General features: G+C 51.9%; 5 protein-coding genes across 7 annotated transcripts in view; 2 read left to right on the plus strand and 3 right to left on the minus strand.

Moving 5' to 3' along the window:
* LOC120901816 overlaps positions 1-5,006 on the plus strand; it is a 67,347-nt gene extending 62,341 nt beyond the window's left edge. For both annotated transcript variants that reach the window (XM_040310110.1, XM_040310109.1), the window contains exons 5-7: positions 1,396-3,259; positions 3,399-3,767; positions 3,846-5,006. In XM_040310110.1, the coding sequence (XP_040166044.1) occupies positions 1,396-3,259; positions 3,399-3,767; positions 3,846-4,671 (3,059 nt within the window). In that variant the 3' untranslated portion in view covers positions 4,672-5,006. The remainder of the gene's footprint in view (positions 1-1,395; positions 3,260-3,398; positions 3,768-3,845) is intronic.
* A 593-nt stretch (positions 5,007-5,599) lies between these two features.
* On the minus strand, positions 5,600-8,045 carry LOC120904909. Its single transcript, XM_040315382.1, has 4 exons — positions 7,663-8,045; positions 7,227-7,523; positions 7,067-7,163; positions 5,600-6,999 (listed from the first exon to the last, which is right to left on the minus strand). The coding sequence occupies exons 2-4, from the start codon at positions 7,453-7,455 to the stop codon at positions 6,333-6,335; spliced, it is 993 nt and encodes a 330-aa protein (XP_040171316.1). The 5' UTR covers positions 7,456-7,523; positions 7,663-8,045; the 3' UTR covers positions 5,600-6,332.
* Positions 8,046-10,176: 2,131 nt separating this feature from the next.
* Positions 10,177-12,758, plus strand: LOC120904906 (sodium-coupled monocarboxylate transporter 1-like). The gene is made up of 7 exons (XM_040315376.1): positions 10,177-10,746; positions 10,827-11,104; positions 11,173-11,251; positions 11,329-11,472; positions 11,539-11,679; positions 11,754-12,380; positions 12,457-12,758. The coding sequence occupies exons 1-7, from the start codon at positions 10,514-10,516 to the stop codon at positions 12,746-12,748; spliced, it is 1,794 nt and encodes a 597-aa protein (XP_040171310.1). The 5' UTR covers positions 10,177-10,513; the 3' UTR covers positions 12,749-12,758.
* LOC120904908 lies at positions 10,225-14,916 on the minus strand. 2 transcript variants are annotated; one of them, XM_040315381.1, is made up of 2 exons: positions 13,692-14,916; positions 10,225-13,602 (listed from the first exon to the last, which is right to left on the minus strand). In XM_040315381.1, exons 1-2 carry the CDS (start codon positions 14,184-14,186, stop codon positions 12,799-12,801), a joined length of 1,299 nt encoding a protein of 432 aa, XP_040171315.1. In that variant the 5' UTR covers positions 14,187-14,916; the 3' UTR covers positions 10,225-12,798. The 2 variants fall into 2 exon arrangements, with proteins under 2 accessions (XP_040171315.1, XP_040171314.1); XM_040315380.1 differs by having other exon boundaries at positions 13,683-14,916.
* A 124-nt stretch (positions 14,917-15,040) lies between these two features.
* Positions 15,041-19,781, minus strand: LOC120904905 (thioredoxin domain-containing protein 11). The gene is made up of 5 exons (XM_040315375.1): positions 18,345-19,781; positions 18,092-18,286; positions 16,422-18,022; positions 16,209-16,335; positions 15,041-16,139 (listed from the first exon to the last, which is right to left on the minus strand). Exons 1-5 carry the CDS (start codon positions 19,371-19,373, stop codon positions 15,876-15,878), a joined length of 3,216 nt encoding a protein of 1,071 aa, XP_040171309.1. The 5' UTR covers positions 19,374-19,781; the 3' UTR covers positions 15,041-15,875.
* Positions 19,782-20,917: the final 1,136 nt, after the last annotated feature.

Here is a 20,917-nt window from a genome sequence, read left to right on the forward strand (position 1 = left end):
CCGCTTCCTTTCGCGCAATGGCTCCCATGTCAACGCGAGAGGATGACTCCCGCGTTTACGTCATTTTGAGGGGTTCGTCGCCGCGCAGCTGATTCGAGACACCCCACCCAGGTCCCAGATCAATGTTTGGGGCCTCGGCCTGCGCTCTCTTTGCAGGCGAGTCACTTTCTCTGTCCCTCTCTATCTCTCTCGTTTGCCTGCTCCGTCTCTCTCTCAGTGGCATTGGTTCTCTTTGCATTTTGCGGGCATTATCGCTCTATCGCGCTTTCTGTATGTGTGTGTGTGGAGCTCGAGGGAGGCCGCCGAGCAGGCCCGGTGGACAATGCCAGTTCAGTCTCTGTGCCATACGCACTCAGGGTGGTGTTTTTAGTGGAGCGCGCATGTCTGTGAAACGATCGTGAGTTTTTGTGTGAGGATCCCCTCGTCCGCTGGGAAGGATAACGTAGCGAAGTAGCGAAGGTGAGGAGTTGGAAAACTGTGTCCCAAAGGAGAAGATCCGACGTGGGTCCATAAATGTGTTTTGTAAGAACCTTCAATCGACCTCTCTCCCCTCTAACAACGCTCGCCAAAGCCATGTATCGGGCATTTTTGACAAACTTCCACGAAGGATGTGAAGACACCGATCGGGTCGTCATCGCGACAGACGAGTTCAGGGTCGTCCCATCGCGTGGCCGGCATGCAAACGCCGAGCTTCCTCCAGCCGATGTCTTCGTATGCACTTTTGCGAGCAACAGACATGAGTCAAAGACTCCGTTTGGACAAACAATAAAACCCGAGGCGGCGAAGCGGGCCTGCGAGCGTGTTCTGTTGGAAAGCCATATCCAGCTAATGGTCTTGGTCTTGGTACACATTTATGACTATTAATGTTTCACCTTTAGCCGGGGCCGTGTGTTGTTCTTGGGCCTGCGCTTGCTGGTGGTCGTGTTGGAGCAACGTGGCTGCAGTTTTAAGAACAAACTGTTCCGAGCAAGACTGAGTTGTTTTTTTGGTGCATTCTTCATTCTGAGAGCGTTTCTGAAGTCTTCAACGACTCGCTTCAATGCAAAAGTGTGTGGCTGTGTGTGATTTTTAGTGCTTCGAAGCTTTGCCCTTCTTAACACGAGAGGCATAATTTATTGTTCACGTTCATTTTTTGGTGAGATTTTCTCTTCTGCTCTTCGGCGCGAGTGGAGCCATTTCACTCCCGACAGTGGACCCGTTCGGACACTGGTTCGAAATCTCCTTTCGAATTTCCTCTTTCTCCGAGCAGGCTTCGAAGCTCCCCGGCCACTATCGCGCAATTCCCTTGATGATTAATTAACCGCAAAAGTAAACACATACTTACCCCGTTCTCTTTCTCTCTTTGTTTCTCTTTTGGCTCTTTAAACGCTGGTGCTTTTGCAAACAACGCCACAGATCTATCACCCGTCAACTGGACCAAGCGCACCGGATCGTCCGGCATCAACTGCTACAGCATCGAGGAAGGGCGGGTTATCGAGCGACCGAAAGGTCGTTACGTTTCACCGGTACGCATCAAAAACAAGCAGCAAGCGATCGCGAACGCAGCAACAACTGGCAGCAGTACAGTGCAAGCTACCACCAACTCCTCCACTGCCGCTGGTAATTCACTATCGTCTGCCACCACGACCACAACCACACCCGTGACGCGACGCATACTGCAACGGGCCGATAAGGGTGCGGATGTGTCCGTCAACGGCGGTATCGCATCGTCCGGCGGTGGTTCGTCGCTGTACAAGCAGCTAAGCCGCTCGATTGGCAATATTGTCGATACGATCGAGAGTCGCAGCCCGTCCCTGAGCCAGCGGTCGATACCGTACCGGGAGAAGAAGAATCCGCTCGGCAGCACGCGGCTGTCCTGCTATCAACCGATCAGTCTTGAAACGCGATCGACCGGGGAGAAAGAGGAAGAAGAGGACCCGGAGCAACCACCGCCCAATCGGAGGAAGTATGGTGGTGGCACGGCGATCGACAGTGCAACACTGCGAGTGCAAAAAGTGCGCCATCCGCTCTACAAATCGGTGGACGATCTGATCTTTCTCGGCTCGACCGGTGACGTTATTGTGCCCGCGAGCAAACCGGCCGAACCGTCGCCGGCAGCAAGTCCACGGCAGCAAAGCACGCTGCATCGGCTAGCGGCGTCTGATACGAGGCGCAACCAACATCAGCTGCAGCGCGCTATCACGGTGGATGTGGAGAGCGACCGAAGCAGTGGGCCAACCGCAACCGCAACCACCGATCGGCGCTTATCATTCCCGCAAGGCACGGAACGCGGAACGGTGGTGGACCGTGACGCACTGCCCCCAGCGGCCAGCACAGCTAGCGAAGTACCAAAGAACGAAGGCGACGCCACGATGATGGATCCGGCCGATCACGACGAGACGTACGGGTTCGCCCAGATGCGCACGACGCTTGGACCGATCGAGACGGCCTACCGGTTGCGGCTGGAAGCGTTTAAGCACGAGCCGGGGAATGGGGTTGATGTGGCGCCGGCACCATCATCCGCCGGCTCGTCCACGTTCAAGACGCCAAAGAGGAAGGACAACTTTACCAACAAAATCCGGGCGATGTCCGATCGCACCCAGAAGCTGTTCTCGCGCATCTACTCAACAAATAGTGGTGGTGGTGGTACTACGAGCGGACAGAAGGGATACCATCTGTCGACTAGCAAGTCGCTGAAGAAGTCGACCGGGAAGTTGTCGGAGGCGAGCAGGAGGAGTGTGAGCTACGGTGCGTTGCCCGGGTTGGCGGACTTCCAGCAGGGTGTGGCCAAAGAGCGAGACGATACGTACGAAGATGTTGGGAAGGAGCCGGATGTTGTTCCTCAGGACAAGCCACAACAGCACCAGATTGATGATCTCGATGCGGATCTTCTTGTGGGTGGTGGAACGGTGATTGCGATCAGTGGAAGTACCGGACACACGGACGCGGAAGATGGAGATTCGGGCATTCTGGTGAACGAATCTGGCGCCTCGTCCATACTCGAAACGGACGACGTGTTCCATGAACAACAGTTGATTGGTGGACCAAGAATTCCGAACATACCTACTAAGGTACATCATCACGGTGGAGTGGCGGAGGCGACAGAGTTTAAGCTGGTCACGATCAGGTTGGACGAGCCCCCGGGTGAGCTGATGGATGTGCCGGGAGGTGAGGATGGTAGTGGACTCGGTATCATTATCGCACCGATTGCGACCACCGAGGGTGAGGTCAGCAATCGGTACAAGGTGGCCCACGTACTGCCCGGAGGACTTGTTTGCAGGTAAGGCGCCTATTCGATCGATCTTCCAAAATTATTCGGAAGTAGAAAAACCGGTTCGGATAGGTCACTTAGAGCACACATTGGACATGTCTAATCGTTTTAATATATCTCTCTCTCCTCTATTTTTCGGGTCCCTCAGGGAAGGTTCGATAAAGCCGAACGATGAAATTGTCAACATCCTCGGGAAGCGACTGCGCGGTCTGTCGATGCGTCAGGTGCAGGAGTTGCTCAACAGTTGCGCCCGCCGTGGTACTGGCCGCACCAGCATCGATCTTGTCATTTGTCGCAGCAGGGCAAACGGCACCGATCATCACCAAGACGACGACGATCATCATCAACAGCAGCATCAGCAGCAGCAGCAAAGGCCACCGTCGGTAAATCGACGGCTGTTCCGCAATAGCCGCAAGATATCGCTCGACTCGTACCTGGAAGACGAACGACCGGATCACAGTGGAAGCGAGACGGGATCCGAGCAGGATACGACCAACTACACGTCGATTGCTATCAAGTGAGTGGAGTCGTCTGAATCTTTTAAATTGGGTTTACAATAGGAAGTCACTAAACATTTGCTTTCGTTTTTTTCCAGAATCGATGGTAACAAGTACAACACGCTCGGAACGCCCCGACGATCGAAGCAACCACTCTCGATGGTTTACAAACAGCAGCAGCAGCAACAGCAGCAACACCAACAACAGTCACCACAATCTCAGCCTCCTTCGATAGGCACCATCGTTGCCTGCGACGGTATCCCCAGCACGGAGGTGGACTCTCAGCCACCCTCCCTCGACTGCACCAAGCGTCGTTCGTTCACCAAAAATGTCACCCCAACGCAACCCTCCAACACGTCCTCGAAAGTCGTGCGCCGCTCGCTGGTCGGCAAACAGTCCAACAGTCCCGCCCAAGCCTCACCCCAGCTGGTGACGGCCGCCCGCAGCACCATGAACCTGTGCGACGACGAAAAGCTGGAACTGCACGCCTCCACCTCGGACGATGCAGAAACGAGCAGCGGGACGAGTTCGCTCGAGTTGGACAAATCGACCGCAAGCAACTTCTGCACACTGCCCCGCAGGCCCAAGTCGTCCGCCCTTTGTTCGTTCCACACGGTAGCGTTCGAGAAGGGACCGGGCAAGAAGTCGCTCGGCTTTACGATCGTCGGCGGACGGGATAGTCCCCGCGGTGCGCTCGGGATCTTCATCAAGAGCATCCTGCCGACGGGCCAGGCGGCGGAAGATGGACGGTTGCGGGCGGGCGATGAGGTGCTGGCCGTGAATGGGCAGGTGTGTCACGATCTTACCCATCTCGAGGCGGTGAAGCTGTTCAAGAGCATCAAGACGGGCGAGATCGTGCTGCAGCTCTGTCGGCGCAACAAGTCCGCCCATCGGTCGATGGACATCGATGCGAATGCGTGTTGAGGGGGAGGATGGTGGGGATTTGGTTTTTTCTCGTAGCAAGACTAATTAGCTGGTAAAGCAAGTAAGCGTGTGCGTGTGTGTAAAGGAAAGGATGTTGATCCTTTGTAGTAGGTTGGGTTAGGACAGATCAGGGTTCTACTTAGTAGACAGTGGAAATAGTTAATAGCGCTGGGTGTAAATATGCGAGAGCACTGGTTCCACTCTCCAGAATCGCTTGAACCTTCACTGGAGTGTGTTGAGTAAGTGCTGTAGTAAGTTGTGTCGTATGTAAAGATGTCTGTATGTATGTGGTATTGCATATTATTAAAAACTATAAACAGAAATATCCTAATCAATCGTGTCGTTCTCCTATCCCAATAGAGAATCAATTGGGTTATCATTGAAGATGCTCCAAGGATGAAGATCTTGAAGAGAAGAATTCAAAAAAACCGAAATTACTTTGTGAAGAACATAAGATATTCAGGTCACTTCAAGAGATACGAAGAACTGAAGATTTCGTTTGATGTTGTCCGAACTGCACGTGAATATGACAGGGAAGTTGATAGAAAGTTGAAGGTTTCAGGTAAGTATACTTAAGGTAAAGCTTAAAGATATCATAAAGTCTTCTTCTTCTTTGGCTCAACAACCGATGTCGGTCAAGGCCTGCCTGTAACCACTTGTGGGCTTGGCTGTCAGTGACTAATTGATTCCCCCCCATAGCAGGATAGTCAGTCCTACATATGGCGGCACGGTCTGTTTGGGGATTGAACCCATGACGGGCATGTTGTTAAGTCGTACGAGTTGACGACTGTACCACGAGACCGGCTAGATATCATAAAGACTAGACTTAAAAGACATAAAGATGACCCGTAGAATCTAACCCCTGAACAGTCTCTCAACTCCCGTTCTTTCTACTCTTCCACCGTGAACTCCTCCAACACACACTCCATTCCTTAAGATCTAGAGTATTATGTTTATTGTTTGTTGCTTGCTGTTTCCATGTTTTGTTGCTTTTAAAATTCCCACAAAATGTTCATCGCCTTCGCCCTGGACTGGAGTATGAACATTGCTCTGATCTACCCTCCTATTCGATTCTCTCTGCCTTGTTGTATGAAAGCAATAGCCAGCAATTGAGCCACTAAGAATATGAAATGTCGCATTCAGTGTTTGCATTGCATTGAATGGAGATGAGAGTTGTTGTTGTGCACCTGCACGTAGGGGCATTGCATTATGCGTGGTAGTTATTATTGTTATAGTTAAGATGCGTGGTAATACAGTAGCAGGTTAAGCAGTCGGGAGGGTTTGTTTACGCGCGTGGAAAAGGGCCTGTGAATGGTGAAGATATCTGTGTGTGTGTCTAGTTGGGTTTGGTTTGGTATCTTCTGCTTTAGTAGTAAGTTATAAATCATTTCACTGTTCTACCATCTTAGAGGAACATTCTTCTCAATTCAGTATCAATTCGATCCGGCGTGCCACCACCATCGTACCGTGGCTTTGAGACTGCTTTTGCCAGCCACCCCGGCACGTCCAACGCAAGTACTAAGTAGTTCTTTTCAACCAACACTTCCTCCCCTGGCAGGAGGACGTGTCGCGTCTATTAGGAATGTAAGTGTTCCATTCTCACTCAATCGCCTTCGCTTCGCCCTCTCTCGCCTCTATTCTCACACTCCTCCTCCACCACTTCAGTTCTTGATGTCACTGATCCGCCGGGACAGTGATCCAGCACCAGTGCCTGTGCCGTGTGCCTTCCTGCCCATCGTGGAGCTGAGCATGGTTGGGTACAGGTTCAGCGGGGCCATGTTGGGATTTTCGATGCGCGTCGGCGATGAGACCAGCGTGGCGGTACGGTTGGCAGCACTACCTGCGCGGTTCAGCGAACCCAGCACCTCCTGCGGTTCCTGATATCCCGAGTCCATGTCGTCAAAGTGTGCGTACGATTCCATCAGCGGTGTCGGATCTTCATAATCGTAATCGACAAATCCCGAGTTTTCGAACGAGTTCTTGCTCTTCACGATAGTGCCGTGGGTCGAGGGGATGTACTGCTCGTGCTTGCGCCCATAGTCAATCACTTCGTAATGGTCCTCCGGATTGCCGCCGTACGATTCCGTGATAAAGTGTTGCGTGCCGTGCGGTGTAAGGGCCGCCCAAAGGGTACGATTGTCCGGATGGGCTGGCGGCTGATGGTGGTGATGATGCAGATGGTTGGTGGGATAGAGAATCGTTCCGCCGGGCATAAATACGGCCGCCTTGGCGGTGGACGGTTCATGACCCAGGGCGTGCAGTGGAGGTTGCTTCAGGTTGCTATCGTGATAGGAGTAGCTGAACGAGCTGCAGCGGAAGCAGAATCGACTGCAAAAGAAATGGGAAATATGGGTCATTATGAGGAAACGACCAATTTTAGGCTATAATTACATACTCGCGACATTTGAGCACTACCATGGCGAGAAGAGCGCCAAGCAGGATGACTCCAACACAGGACGAAATCAGTACCAACATCCAGGTATCGTCCATTCCTGCAAAAAAAGTACATTTTCAAACATGACCTTTCAACTCCTTCAACTCCAATCGTGGCCTACCATTCCCGGGCAGCTCGACAAACTCCATCCCGGACTGCTCGTTCGCCTTCAGGGACGGTTCGCAGATGAACGCAGCACTGCACAGTAGGCTGTTGTTGCTGTTGCCGTTCGGTTTGCTCGCGGCCAGTGCGTTTTTCGGCAACAGAAACGAAGACAGTGGTGGCGGTGGCATCGACAGTATCATATCGGGCGGTGGCCCCAACTCGAGGCAATCCCCAAGGCAACTCATCCTGTGCTTCGCCTTGTGTTCCTTGTGCTACGTCCTACTTTCGCCTATTCCAACGTTACTGGGTGCTTCTGCAACGCGTGAAACACACAAAGTATCACTTTTAGTATTTAAAAACAATATTTTCTTATTTCACAGTTCAAAACCAGTTGAAAAAAACACGAAACTTGTTGGATTATTATTGGAGTTCGCGAAAAACTCACTGCTTACCCTAGAAAGAAAATAGGCTTCTACGCGTTCTACTGGCACGACTATACTGGAATTTCTTTCGTTGGTCGAATTTTCAAGCAGCTCCGTTTGTAGTATTGGTGATGTTGGTGTGCGATAGGGAAACTTTTCCCTCGGCAGAAGGACGACAAAACGGCACCGCTTACACTGTGTGTGTGCGATGGAAAATTGGCGCACGCGCACCCCACACACATCATAGGACAGAGCGTTGGAAAGGTGTTGATGGGTGTATGTTTTTATTGATTTCTGAATTATATGTTTGCACTGGCGCGCGGTACCTTGTTCGGTACAAGCGGATGGTAAGCGGGAAAGGGAAGCGATGAGTCAAAATAAACACCGAGTGTGTTTTCGTTCCGCTTCCGCTGGCTAGAAAAGGAGCACGGGGAATGGAGGACCGGAAAGGGAAGAAATGAAATGAAAAAAGGACTAAACAGGAAACGGGGTAGAGAGAGGGAGTAGTTGTACACCCTTCCGGAAACCGTGTTCGTCCTGTTTTTTGCCCCGTTGCTAAGGAGCCCTATAGCATGCTGAGGTAGAAACGCAGCTTGTTTGCAACGAACGGGGGAAATGCGCAGAACACAAACAGGGACATTCTTTACACCTGTGTGGGTGTGTGTCTGTGTCTAGGTGGGTTTGGTTCGCTGGCAATCAGAAGCAGTGAAAGCGAAAATCCATGCTAATATGCTCATGGGACGGCGAAAAGCGCAATCCCGGCGGACACGGTCTAGTGGGAAGCTGACGAGCGCATTGAATTGGGGGAAGAAAAATGCGCTAACAAAGAGCACAATGACCGGAGCACAAACGTTGTCTAATTGTGGCGTTTTTGGTGGGTTTTGTAAGGATTCGTGGAATGGCTTTTTAATTACGGAAGCGTCCACGAGGAATGCTACAGAAATTACGGATTTTATTCTTCCCTTTAGTATTCCACATACATTTCCGAAATTTGTGGAAATAAGCCTACTTCTTCTTGAAATTAACGATAGTCCTTGCTTAGCGAAGATGATCCGTGCAAGAAGGGCAAAAGTCGAAGAGTCTACCATTCGACTCTCCAATTGCTCTGAAGGATATGTCTAATAGACTGCTTTTGTTCTCTTTGCAAGCATCTTCTCTTATGTTTCATTCATATTTACAAAGCAACAAGTAAAATTCTGGAGTAGAATCAGATGAGGACGCTCTTGTAAGATGGTGAAGTCTTATATTCCTTTATAAGACTACGAAAAAATCATAGAGGACTTAAAAACTGAGGTCTTCTAATGGATTTGTAACCTAACAACTTACAATACATCTCACCAAATCCTATCAGATCTCAATTCAAATTACTCCTACCGGGATTTGGAGCCATAAGACCATCAGGATACAACACTATTTATGGAAATAGGGCAAGATCCCGACCAAAATCATTTGATTATATCTTGGGAATATGCACTTCACCGAGAACGGAGATAATCTCCAAAAGAAACTGTTTACTACACAGGTTGACAACAACGTAAACCACAGAATTCTCATCTCATCTCAGTTCATTGTACTGTACGTTATCTGCCGAAAAAAATAAAATCTCCTCAAAGCTAACACAACACACCCGCAAAGTAAATATTGATTACCAAGCGTCATCAAGAACGCATCTCCGGCAGATAATCCTGCACGATAAAGAATCGTGGACAATTGCTAATAATGACGATGACGCTTTGCCTGAAAAAAACACAATACTTTACTGGAATGGGAAACTCTGGCTTAATTAAATTTATTTTAGCTTATCATATTTATAGTACTATCTACAGCAACGAACTCAATAAGTGAGCTCCTGTATGAGTTTCGTGTTTGGCTGCGTCCTACACCCTATACGTGGTTTACGCCTCATCATCCAAGTAGACGTGGAATCTATCTATGTGGCTACCGTTCGCGCTCTCTCTCCCTCTCTTTCTACATCTATTACAACACGATCAGCTGCTAGGTCTTAGGAACTAGATCCATCCTCAAACAGTAGCTGACATCCCATTCTCTAAAAAGGCGTTCTCCCGTTCCTTTGTGTTTGATACGCTGGGCATCCCTCCTCCAGCAAATGATAACAGAAAGCCGTCCACGACGTGTGCATCATCCCTTGTATCCACAGCGTGTCTCAAACTGCGGAGAGGATTAGGCCTTTGTGTTGGACATCAAGACGCGAATGCTGAGACGATAGAAACCTTCGCTGGACAACTCTCAGATTGGTAAAGAACAAAAGTAACGGCAGTTCTACTTATCTTCCCGTCCTCCAACTTCAATAGACCCTCCCTTCACATGGAGCCTTGCCTGCTAAGTTAACACCGGACTGATATCCCACTCCCGCTCACTCAGTAGTCACTTCCCGTATACACACACACACACACACGAGAGCATGATGGAGTCGTCGGTTTTCGGGGGAGAGAGAGCGCGCGGGATCTTAAATCGCGATCAAGTACTCAACGCATCAGCCCGGCACAACACGGTTCGCGCTATCGCTGACATCTTTTAAAATAGCTCATTCACGCGTGGCACGGCCGCAGTCGGTTCCGCGCTAGTCCCCCGGGAAGGTTGCAGCAGCCGCGTGCGTTCACGGTGTGCCGACATGGTGCGCGTGTGTACATGGACCACTTTCTCCCACTGAAGGCGTCGGTTGCTGTTGCTCCAAGGTGCGCGTGTCGTAGTGCCGCTAAAAATACCTAATCGAGCGTAATTGAAGTACACGCCGGCCTCAACTTCCGTGTTTTGTGACGTGTTGGCGATCGTTAGGCCAGTGTGTTTGTGTGTATGCAAAGCTTCGTAAGATTGCAGTGCGTTCACTGTTGCTAATTCGGAACGTAAACTCCAGTAAACGATGGATCCAACCGTTTCCTCCACAATGGAAGAAGCTACCGAAGCACCATTGGAGCAGCGACTGCTCTTCTCTCCGATCGATTATGTCATCTTTTGCTCGATGCTGGGCATGTCGGCACTGATTGGTGTGTACTATGGATTCTTCGCTAAGCAGAAGCAAAACAACACCGCCGAATATCTGCTGGGCAGCAAGCAGATGAAGGTGTTCCCCGTGGCCATGTCGCTAACGGCAACGTAAGTTGAATGTCCCCGCGTAGAGGGAAGGTAAAGGAATGGATTCGCTCTCAACCCTTGTTCGCACGACCATTTTCCAGCCACATCTCGGCCATCACGATGCTCGGTGTACCGGCGGAGATGTACAAGTACGGGATACAGTATTGGGCCTGCTCCATATCGGGGCTCATCGTGACGATCTTCATGGTGTACGTGTTCTTGCCGGTTTTTCACGAACTCCAGACCGTCTCCTGCTACAGCTACATCGAGCAGCGGTTCGATAAGCGCACCCGCACCTTAGCTAGTGGACTGTTCATGTTCTACTGCTTGCTCAACACGCCCGTTATCATCTACGCACCCGCCATTGCCTTCAGTCAAGGTAATCTTGAGGATCAAGATCCCACGCGACATCAAGTCACTCACGTTTCTCGCTTCATCTTCTCACAGTCACCGGTATCAATGTGCACATCATCACGCCCATCATTTGCTGTATCTGCATATTCTACACAACATTCGGCGGCATACGGTATGGTAGATGGGAGGGATAAACAATTCGTCCTTGACCTCACAATGATGATGCGTTGTCTAATCCATTTTTTCCAGTGCGGTCATCTGGACGGATACGTTGCAATTTGGCGCGATGCTGTGTGCGCTGTTCGTTGTGATGACCCTCGGGACGTTGCAGCTTGGTGGAGTGGTGAACGTGTTCCGGTTAGCGGAAGCCGGAGGTCGTTTGATTTGGTTTAAGTGAGTTGCAGTGGAATTCTTGGATGCCCGGAGGACCTATTATTTTCTGCTTTTCCAATTCCACAGTATGGATCCTGATCCGTATCTTCGTACCTCGTTCTGGCTAGTCTCGGTCGGACTAACGTCCATGTGGATATCAAACATTGGAGTAACGCCTGAATGTATTCAACGCTTCCTAACCATTCCCGATATGTCCAGTGCCAAGAAGTAAGGCTTTATGCCTCTTCAACCACCTGTTTCACTGTTAACATATCTCTTCCCTCGTGAATTTCGAATTTCAGGGCCGTTTGGATATTCGGCGTAGGTCACATTCTCGTGAAGCTTTTCTCCGTCTACAATGGGCTGCTAATCTTCGGCAAGTACCACGACTGTGACCCCATACACGAGGGCACGGTGCAGAAGTACGATCAGATCTTTGCCTACTACGTGCTGGACGTTGCGAGGCACATCCCTGGGCTGCCGGGTCTGTTCGTGGTCGGGATCTTTTCCGCTGCCCTATCGTCCATGTCCACCAGCATGAACACACTGTCGGGCACACTGTTCGAGGACTTTATACGGCCCCGGTTTGCGCTGAAGGACAAAACGGCCAGCACGGTAGTGAAGGTGATGGTGATGACGATCGGTGTGATTTGTCTGCTGCTGGTGTTTGTCGTGGAGCAGCTCGGTAGTATCTTCAGCTTGGCTATTTCTGTGTCGGGCGTTACTTCGGGTACGATGCTCGGTATCTTCTTTCTGGGGATGTTCTCGCCGCACATCAATGGAAAGGGCGCTTTCTGGGGCGCGATCGTATCGTTGATATCGCTCAGTGTGATTGCCGTCGGAGCGCAGCTGGAGATTCTGGGCGGACATCTCAAGTACGAGAGCTTACCCTTTCGGTACGATGGTTGCAGTGACTTCAATGTAACGGGGTATATATTGCAATCAACGCACTCTTTACACACATTCTAACGTTTGTCTTTGGGGCGGGGCCCTAATGTCTTACAGCACGGAAACCAGCACCTTCTATCGGGATGCAGCCGGCCACGACAACTCCGAAGTGCCGTGGGTCTTCCGCATCGGCTTCATGTACTACTCCCTGCTCGGCACGATCATCGTCATCGTCGTCGGAATTGTGGTGAGCTACGCAACCGGCGGCCAGAAGGAACGGGTGCCCCTAAACCTGCTCACGCCCTGGGTTCGGCCACTGTACCGCTCGCTCGACTACACGCCCGAAAAGGGCGAATACAAGCTAACGCGCAGCTGCGAGATGACCGAAATAGAGAAAATCGCCAAATGAGCTTTTCCGATGTGTGTGTGTGTTCTTTCCGTTTCCCCCCAACCCCTCTTCTATCCGATCGCTGGTCGGACGTAAACCCTGTTCGGCATCCGGCTCCCAATGTGCCGCAACCGTTCTTCGCGCAAGTTTTTCGCCAACAGTGTCGCCACCTGGTCGGCACTGTCCAAGTCCTGCTTCAGCGTTTCACTGTAACACTCGTGCAGCCAGTGGACGGCTTTGGCCACGTTCGCACTGAACACACCGAACACATCGCGGGTGTGTTGATACCGGGCCGGATTAACCATATCGGTGAGGAGGTAGATGAGTGCGTGCCGCACGGCGGACTGCTGCCGGACCGTAATGTACGGTATCTCCACCGATGGTAGTGCGGCCTGGGCGGCCTCCAGTGCCATCAGTGCACCGTGGCACGTGGACCTTGCGTCCAGCGCAAGCTCGATCGTTTCTGTCGCACTTTTCGACGGCCGTAGCAGCTCCCAGTAGTCCACGACCTGGTGCAGCCCTTTGGCGGCAGCTCGGAGCAATCCGCCGGCAATGCGCCACTGCTCGACGGCACCACCGAGCCGGTCGCGTACATCCCGTGCCGCCTCTAGCTCCGTATCGAGGGTCTGTTCGTTCACTGTTCCGTACGCACCGCTGTAAACGGTCGACAGTAGCTGATCCTGTTCGGCGTACAGTCGCTTCAAGCGTTCAAAGTCCTTGCGGAGCGTTAGCGCACGCTTGCGCGCGTGTACAATCATCTCCTCGCGGAAGTGGTCCGCCTCCTGGTCCATGGCGGTGCGGGACAGTCGCGCCACAAACTCTTCCTGCTGGGCCGCTTTGAACTGGTTCGACACGATGTCTAGCTTGAGAATGATCTGAAATTTGACAAGCAAAAGAAGGTGTTCGTTAGCGATGCAAAGCCTACTGTTTGGGGGGTGAGATTCCATCAACGTACTTCACGAACCTTAACCAGCTCGGCACGGGCACTCTCGGCTAGATGATCCTTTTCAGCCATTATCGGTCGCCTCAATACACCACCATTCGGGACGGTTCCATTAGCAAGCATCACCTCATTCGGTAAGGGTGGAGGTGGTGGCTGTGGTGGCGGTACTGTAACTCCCTGCTCGACTCCACCCCTCTTGGCACTGTTTATCAGCTCAACCCAAGCCTCCGCCGTCATCAGCCGTGGACCGGGCGTCGTACTTTCGAGCGCGCAAATTTCCTCATCCAACCGACGGTACGCTTCGACGAACGATTCGGACTGCTTCGGCAGGAACGCTGGTGGCTGGTGGAGGCCGTACCCCCCGTCGGTATCCATTACCGGGGTTGGCGGATGCCCTGCTGGCACCGATTCCTCAAGCATAACGGACGATGAACATCCCATGCCGGTGTGCATCACCGTACGCGAACCTGCTAGTCGCCGTCGAATGTTGGCCAAGAACGCCCGAGGAAGGACCATCCGGCCAGCGTACAAGTTGTGCAGCAGGTGTGCGCCTCGTTTCGCTTCCAATTATCGACTGAATGGTCGGTGTGGGTCGTCCTTGGGTTTTCCCGCCTTGCCTGTGCAATCACGTTCACATTCACCCGAAATGTCCGCAAGTGAGTGATGTGAGGGCAAACCAGCAGCACGGCGAGTGTCAGCACGCTACGACCACTACAGCGGTTGCTCTTTAAGCTCGACACCTTCCAGGGTATGTGCGGTAGGCGGTCTTGCCGGCGTTGCGTGCTTATCTAACTCGTTTCATCGCACACCACAATCGCCCCAAACGACATATTCATCGTATTAACAATAACGTTATCCCCGCATGACATCGCACAAATCGAGCCGCCGCACGATACACAACGATTCGGAAGCGATTTTATGCCGGCCCATCGCGTCCCGAAACAGTACCTCCCTTCGGGGATGATTAATTTCGGATTCAGTAAACGGTCGTGAACGTTCCTGACCCCAACCGCGAAGGAAAAGGGCACACACAGACAATGATGATGAACGAATAATGGGAAGGGTTTTCCACCCCGTAAGGACCTCCAACGCCAGCTGTTGAAAGAGGTGTCTGCTGTTTGCGGCATCGATAGTACACGATTGCTACCATTTGTATGTGTGTGTTCTCCCCTTTTGTACCGAGAGTGAAAGGTCCTGGTCCGATTATTTCATCACCCCGGCCTGGGCGCGTTACTGTCAAAAGCGAAGGTCATTGGCGGGAAACAAAGCGGTTTCACTCATTCATAAGGGGTTCGTGAATTATTACAGCGAAACCCCTCCGAGGGCGCTGCGCGCTATATCACAACGTAGCAGACGACCTCAATTCGCACTTTTTCATGCTCATAAGACCTCTTATCATTCTCTTTATTAAACTATCGGCCGGATACCTTGTATCCCGCGAGAGTGTGTGTTTTTGTTTTCCTATCAAGTTCTAACCGACTGTTCTAGCACGATAGGGAGAGCGAACTGCTGCATTCTTTCGCTTTCCTTAAAAACGCAAGCCTTATAATGCGTTCGTTTAGCCTTGTTTTGTTTTTGCCTAATCAAACTGTGTTTTGCACTATATTTACAGTGGAAAAAGTGGCTAATAGTGTCCTGCTGCCTGTTGTTATTGAGGATAAGTAAGGACACGGGCGGGCACGTACATCGGTACGTCCTTTTAACTACGTTCCCAGCGTGTAATATCATTTTAACTGTGAGAATACTTAAGGAAAAAGTGGCGCAAAACCACGTGAGAAGGTTGTAAGGAAGCCATATTGCTACGGTAGAAACGAACCAATACTCTTTTACTTCTCCTATGCTGTGTCTCCAATTGCCAGTGGATTCATTTCCTTTTCATTTTAAATAATATTTCACCTAGTGTGAGCATCAAACTACTGCTCCACTGCTAGTCTGGGACATAAGGGTACTTTAAATAAGTAAATAATTCACAAAAATGTCTTAACCGTAACGGAGTGGGAGCCCCCTTAGGGTATTGCAATATCCACCTGTGCACAATAATTTTTGTTCGTTTGCCTAGTGTAAGCGTGCTAGTACGATAAAACAGTAAAAAATAAACAATACCAACAATGAGCGGAAAGCTAAACAATAAAACCTCACACTGATCAGCCTTATTTCCCAACGCCCCCATTCCCGGGCGCTATTTGGCGGGCCCGCGGCAAACGATCACAACAGCCGGCTGCAGCTTGGCTCCGTCCACAGCTGGAAGATCCGCTTCCGCTCGTTCGCCAGCTGCGTAAGATCACAGGAATGACTAAGACAGCGCAGGGTGCCCAGATACGCTTGTTTTAGCAGCTGCAGCCGCCGGACGATGCGGTCCCGTTCGCAGGCATTGTCCGTTGCCCGGCGCCAGTCGAGCAAGCTTAACCGGATGCCGTCGGAGAGTTCGCGCTTGAGCATTACCAGACAACCGGTGCGCGAGGCTGCGTTCTAAAAAAAAAGAGGAAGAAATTGAATTTGAGCATAAATTGCAATCAAAATCATACCACCGTTACTTACCACATCGGAACAGAGCAAAAAGTAGGCATGCAAACGTTCCGCCGGCGTGAGGTTGGACAGGATGAAGCCGATCAGGTTCGGTACGTTGATTTGCAACGTTTCGGGGAAGATACGACTGTCCGCTTTTCTGTAAGATAAATGAAGCACAATCAACACTTTAGACGCTTGTTCAACCCCGCGGAGCGGTTTATCTCGAGCGCTTATCGCGCTTACCTTCCGCGCGGAAAGATGATAAGCGACGGGAAGACATCCATCGTGTACTCCCAGGGCAGATCGTTCAGCTCGCCATCGATGCGCACGAACCACAGGCCCGGCTGATGGCGCAGCATGTGCGACACGGTGAGCAGATGGTGCGCTAGGATGTAGCAAAAGGCACACTGGGCGGAGTAGAAGCTAACCACGACGGTACGGTTCGATTCGAGCACCGTGCGCTGGAAGTTGCTCGAGGTAATCTCCCGCACCCGGCGGTAAGTGGGCGCGGTAGTTTGGGCTCGCTCGGGGGGTGGCGATGTGGGAGTAGGCTCTGGCTGGGATCCTGCCTTTGTCTGCTTGTTTGTCGCTTCCACGCTTTGTTTCCGCTGCTTTGACTCCGCTTCCGCCTTCGCCCTAGCCTCGGCAAGCGCTTTCCTATGCGTTTCAAGGTAACCCCGCTCCTGCTCCACGTACCTGTCCGCGTTGAACGCGTGCGTGTGCGCGTAGGTCGTCGCTTTCGAGCGCAAAAATCGCTGCACCGATCGGTTGTAGTAGTCGTGCACGAATTTCGACAGTGTGTGCAGATTGATCTGATCCCGCAGCGCGTACGCCGACTCGTCGGTATGGTCCACGATGAACGCCACGGTACGGTTCGGTTCGTTCAGCACATCCACGCCCAGCCGCTCGCCGAGCGCGTGGTACAGATTGCTGTCCATGCTGAGGAAGGTGAGCGTTTTGTTGCCCTTGCAGGACAGTCCACCGATCGCGGCGTAGTAATCCATCGATTCATTCTGTCTTTCCGGTTCGGTGAAGAACACGTTCGTCTTTTCCGCTTCGGCCAGCTGCAACAGCTCACACTGACGGCGTACGCTTTGACGGGTAAGCAGCTTCGGACCACGGTAATCATGCTCGGCATCGATCATGGACGTTGCACTCGATTGCTCCTGTTCGTAGACCGTTTCCGCCTCATTGTGTCTTCGTCCGGTACATGCGTCACGTGATTGCCACATAAGGCTAGGTTTGCGGGGCCCTTCCGGCCCGAAAGCACCACACTCTTCGTGCTTGGCGCAGTCCATCGCAGGCGCTATGTCACAGTACTCCCCTGCCGACGATGGTTTTCCCCCACCGACCGGCTTACCGTCGACAAACTTTGACGTATTGAGCACGTTCACAAACGATACCGAGACGGTCGATTTGAAACCATCTTTGCACCGATTGCGACGATTCCCGGGTGACGATTCGTCATCGTCCTCGCCGTCCTGGGACGGATGGCGGCCGAGTACACGCGCACAGTGCTCCCGTTTCTGCTCGAACCGGGCCACATTGGCCGCCCGCTGTTCGGCAATGTACTCGCGCGCCATTTCCAGTATCCAGGCGTCCCCGGGACAGTTGTAGTACTGCATGCTGAGCTGGCGCAGCATCATGTACGCATCGGAACTGTCCTCGTAGAGCGGGCGGGGCGTGAAAAGGATAAGTGCCGGCCCTTGGCGAAGGTATGGGTCGAGGGTGAAAGATTTTATGTTGCCGGGCGGGGATACCCACAGTGAGACCACGTGCAGTTGCTTCTGGATCCAGGCGTTTAGGTCTTGTGGTGTCCACCGGGGGCTATTTCCTTCGTATTCCTTTAAATTAAAAAAAATGAATCATAAAATCGCTCTTTGTGACCTTTTAACAGCTAAAAAAGCGCTTACTATAGTTTCATTCCAGAGGTACAGGCGGATCGAGGGGACCATCTCTACGCCAAACAGTTGGGCAGACTCGCCCGTAACGACCCCGAACGAAACCTCCTGGAACGGATCCTTCTCGAGCCATTTCAGTGAGGCTTGATAGTACCGCTGGTAGATTTTGCTATCCAGGCTGACGTCTAAAAATGCAACCACCACCGCCTAAAAGTAAATAAAGGATTAAAGCAAGTTCCAGCTACTCCCCGGACGCCATACTCACATCCTTCCCGGTCATATGATCCATCAGATCACCCGGACTGGCGAACCGGTGCAGCGGCAGCATGAGCGACTGTACGAACCGCGACAGGGCGGCCGTCGTCCACGCCTCATGGTACTGCACGGCCAGCCCGCTCGGCTGATACGCCATCAGTACCGGCCACGACTGTACCTTGGTGTACCGCTGGCGACACTCTCCACCCGGCTGCCAGCAGTTAATGGCGGCAAAGTGTGCCTCGCGGTAGTACAGCTGTGCCACCTGCTCGTACGCATGGCGCGCGTACTGACTCTCCGCACACCACGGCGCGTAGTACAGTACGAGCGAAAGTTCCGACACGGAGACGCGCGTCTGGGTCGTACCGAGCGCCCCGGTCGGCCAATCGCTCACCAGCGAACCCTTCGCAAAGAATGGCACCGCCGGCGGTGCTTTCGACACCTTGGGCGGACTGTTCTGGATCGTCGCGTACGTCGTCAGTATCAGGGCCAGTATGCAGAGCGCCTCGCGCCCGTAAATGATTATCATGCTGATGCGATTGTACCGGCGAGTCTTCTCGTCCACGGTTGTGTGACCACCGCTCAACTGTCCGCCGTTATCACTCGGTTGTTCGAACTTCGGATCCGTCGCCGTTGCTGCCACGTTACCATTGCCCGCCGCTAGTGACCGATCCGTCACTACGCTTGCGGCCGTTGTTCCGCTGTCCGCCGGGTTGTCATCGTGGGGCTGTTGTCGTTCCGGGGAAGCGGACGGTCCACTGGCTGCTCCACGCTGGCGGGGCTGTGCTTTGCGACCCGCCGAAGGAAACTGCTGACGTCGCAGCTGGTTGGCGCTGTGCTGATGGTGATGGTTGTGTTGTGTCGGGTTGTTTGCCACAGCTAGCGATAACGTGCTGGGTGGAGGGGGCGAAGAAGACGACGTCGCAGACGGTGCCGGTGGTGGTAGTGGTGGTAGTGGAGGACGTCGTCGCGCTGCTTCTTGAAAGTTGCTGCTGCTGCAATCTTCTGCTGACGGGTGGTCTGATGTTAGCGCATTCATAGGGAAGTGCTTTCATTCGCCTTGGTCGCTGATGTCGGAGCCCGTTCAGGTAGAGCCAGTACCACGTCATTACCCGCTGTCTGGAGCGCTGTGTGTGTGTGTCCGCGCGCGGTTCCACTTGGCTCAAAACATTCTATTGTGGGTTTCTTGCTGCTGGCAGCATCACACACGGCCGTGGAACGAACGCGCACCTGCCTCGACGATATCCTTGCTGCTGGATCACGATTATCGATGTACGCTACACGGGCTGGCTTATTTCACTGGTCATGGTAGCATACGGTTTTTGCTAGGCTAGTAAATCCAATTATCCAGTTCTGTGTTCCCCTTTTTCTTCTCCGTAATCCAATTTGGCGAAACAAAATAAGAACAACACGCAGTGGCACGCACACAGCTGCACGTGCGGTGACAGACAGTGTGGCCAGATTATTTCGGCGGTTTTCGGTAGGCGCATCAAAATTTTATCGGTAGTTTTCGGTAGGTTAAAACTCGAAACTGAACTCGAGTTGAAAGAAGTGAAAGCGAAAGAAGTGTTAAGCGTGATGTGTGAAGGGGGGGGGGGGGGGGTTTGCAAAATTAAAGTTCCATTTCAAAAGAATATGCATCCTTCACTTAGGATATGGATTAGATTTGGTTCAGCGGTTACACAAATGAAGGTCTTTCTGAAGTGTTGATCTGAAAATGGTACAAGGAATTCTAAACCAAAGAATAACTAAGATGCTCATTCTTTTTTTCAGTGGTGGCAAGTTCTTTTCCTTGGGGCTCCACGCGACCGCTTAGGGCCACTGCAGTGCTCCATTGGATACGATTTTATCGTACGTGCTGTAATTCGGTTTTCGCTGGATTATTTAGATTGATTTGATTGTTTGGCTGAGTTTCATCGTTCAATGATTACAAAAAAATTGAGATTTTTTCCTTCAAACCCAAATATATATACATCGGTATTTCTGGTCACTTTGCGCACAGGGCAGGCGAGCTTTTTGGCGGCCACCGTCGCAAAACCGTCGCAAAACGTCAAAACTGGCGTCGCATGTACTGCAAACCGACGTCGCCAGCGAGCGAAACTCGCAACGATTTCGAGGCGCTGGCGACGGTCGTTTTTGACGTTTTGCGACGGTTATTGACCTTTCGAGTGAGCTTTTGCCCTGCGGTCCAGTGTGGCCAGATTATATTGGCAGATTTCGGCAGGAGCACTGTTGAGAACGCAACCATTTAACCGTCTTGTGTACGACCAAAAAACATTACGTAATCGTACAACCGCCTACCCGGGTAGGCCATACAATTTGTATGGAAGAATGATGTTGCAAAGGCATGCAAGAGAGCGCCGGTCTGGTGGTACAGTCGTCAACTCAAACGACTTAATAACATGCCCGTCGTGGGTTCAAGCCCCGAATAGACCGACCCCTCATAGGTAGTCTATAGGAAGGACTGACTATCCTGCTATGGTACCAATAAGTCACTGAAAGCCAAGCCCACTTCACTAGTGGGTACAGGCAGGCCTTGACCGGCAGCGACTGTTGTGCCAAATGAAGAAGAAGAATGAGCAA

The sequence above is a fragment of the Anopheles arabiensis genome, chromosome 3 (assembly GCF_016920715.1).
Source record: "Anopheles arabiensis isolate DONGOLA chromosome 3, AaraD3, whole genome shotgun sequence".
In the NCBI taxonomy this organism is placed as follows: Eukaryota; Metazoa; Arthropoda; class Insecta; order Diptera; family Culicidae; genus Anopheles; species Anopheles arabiensis.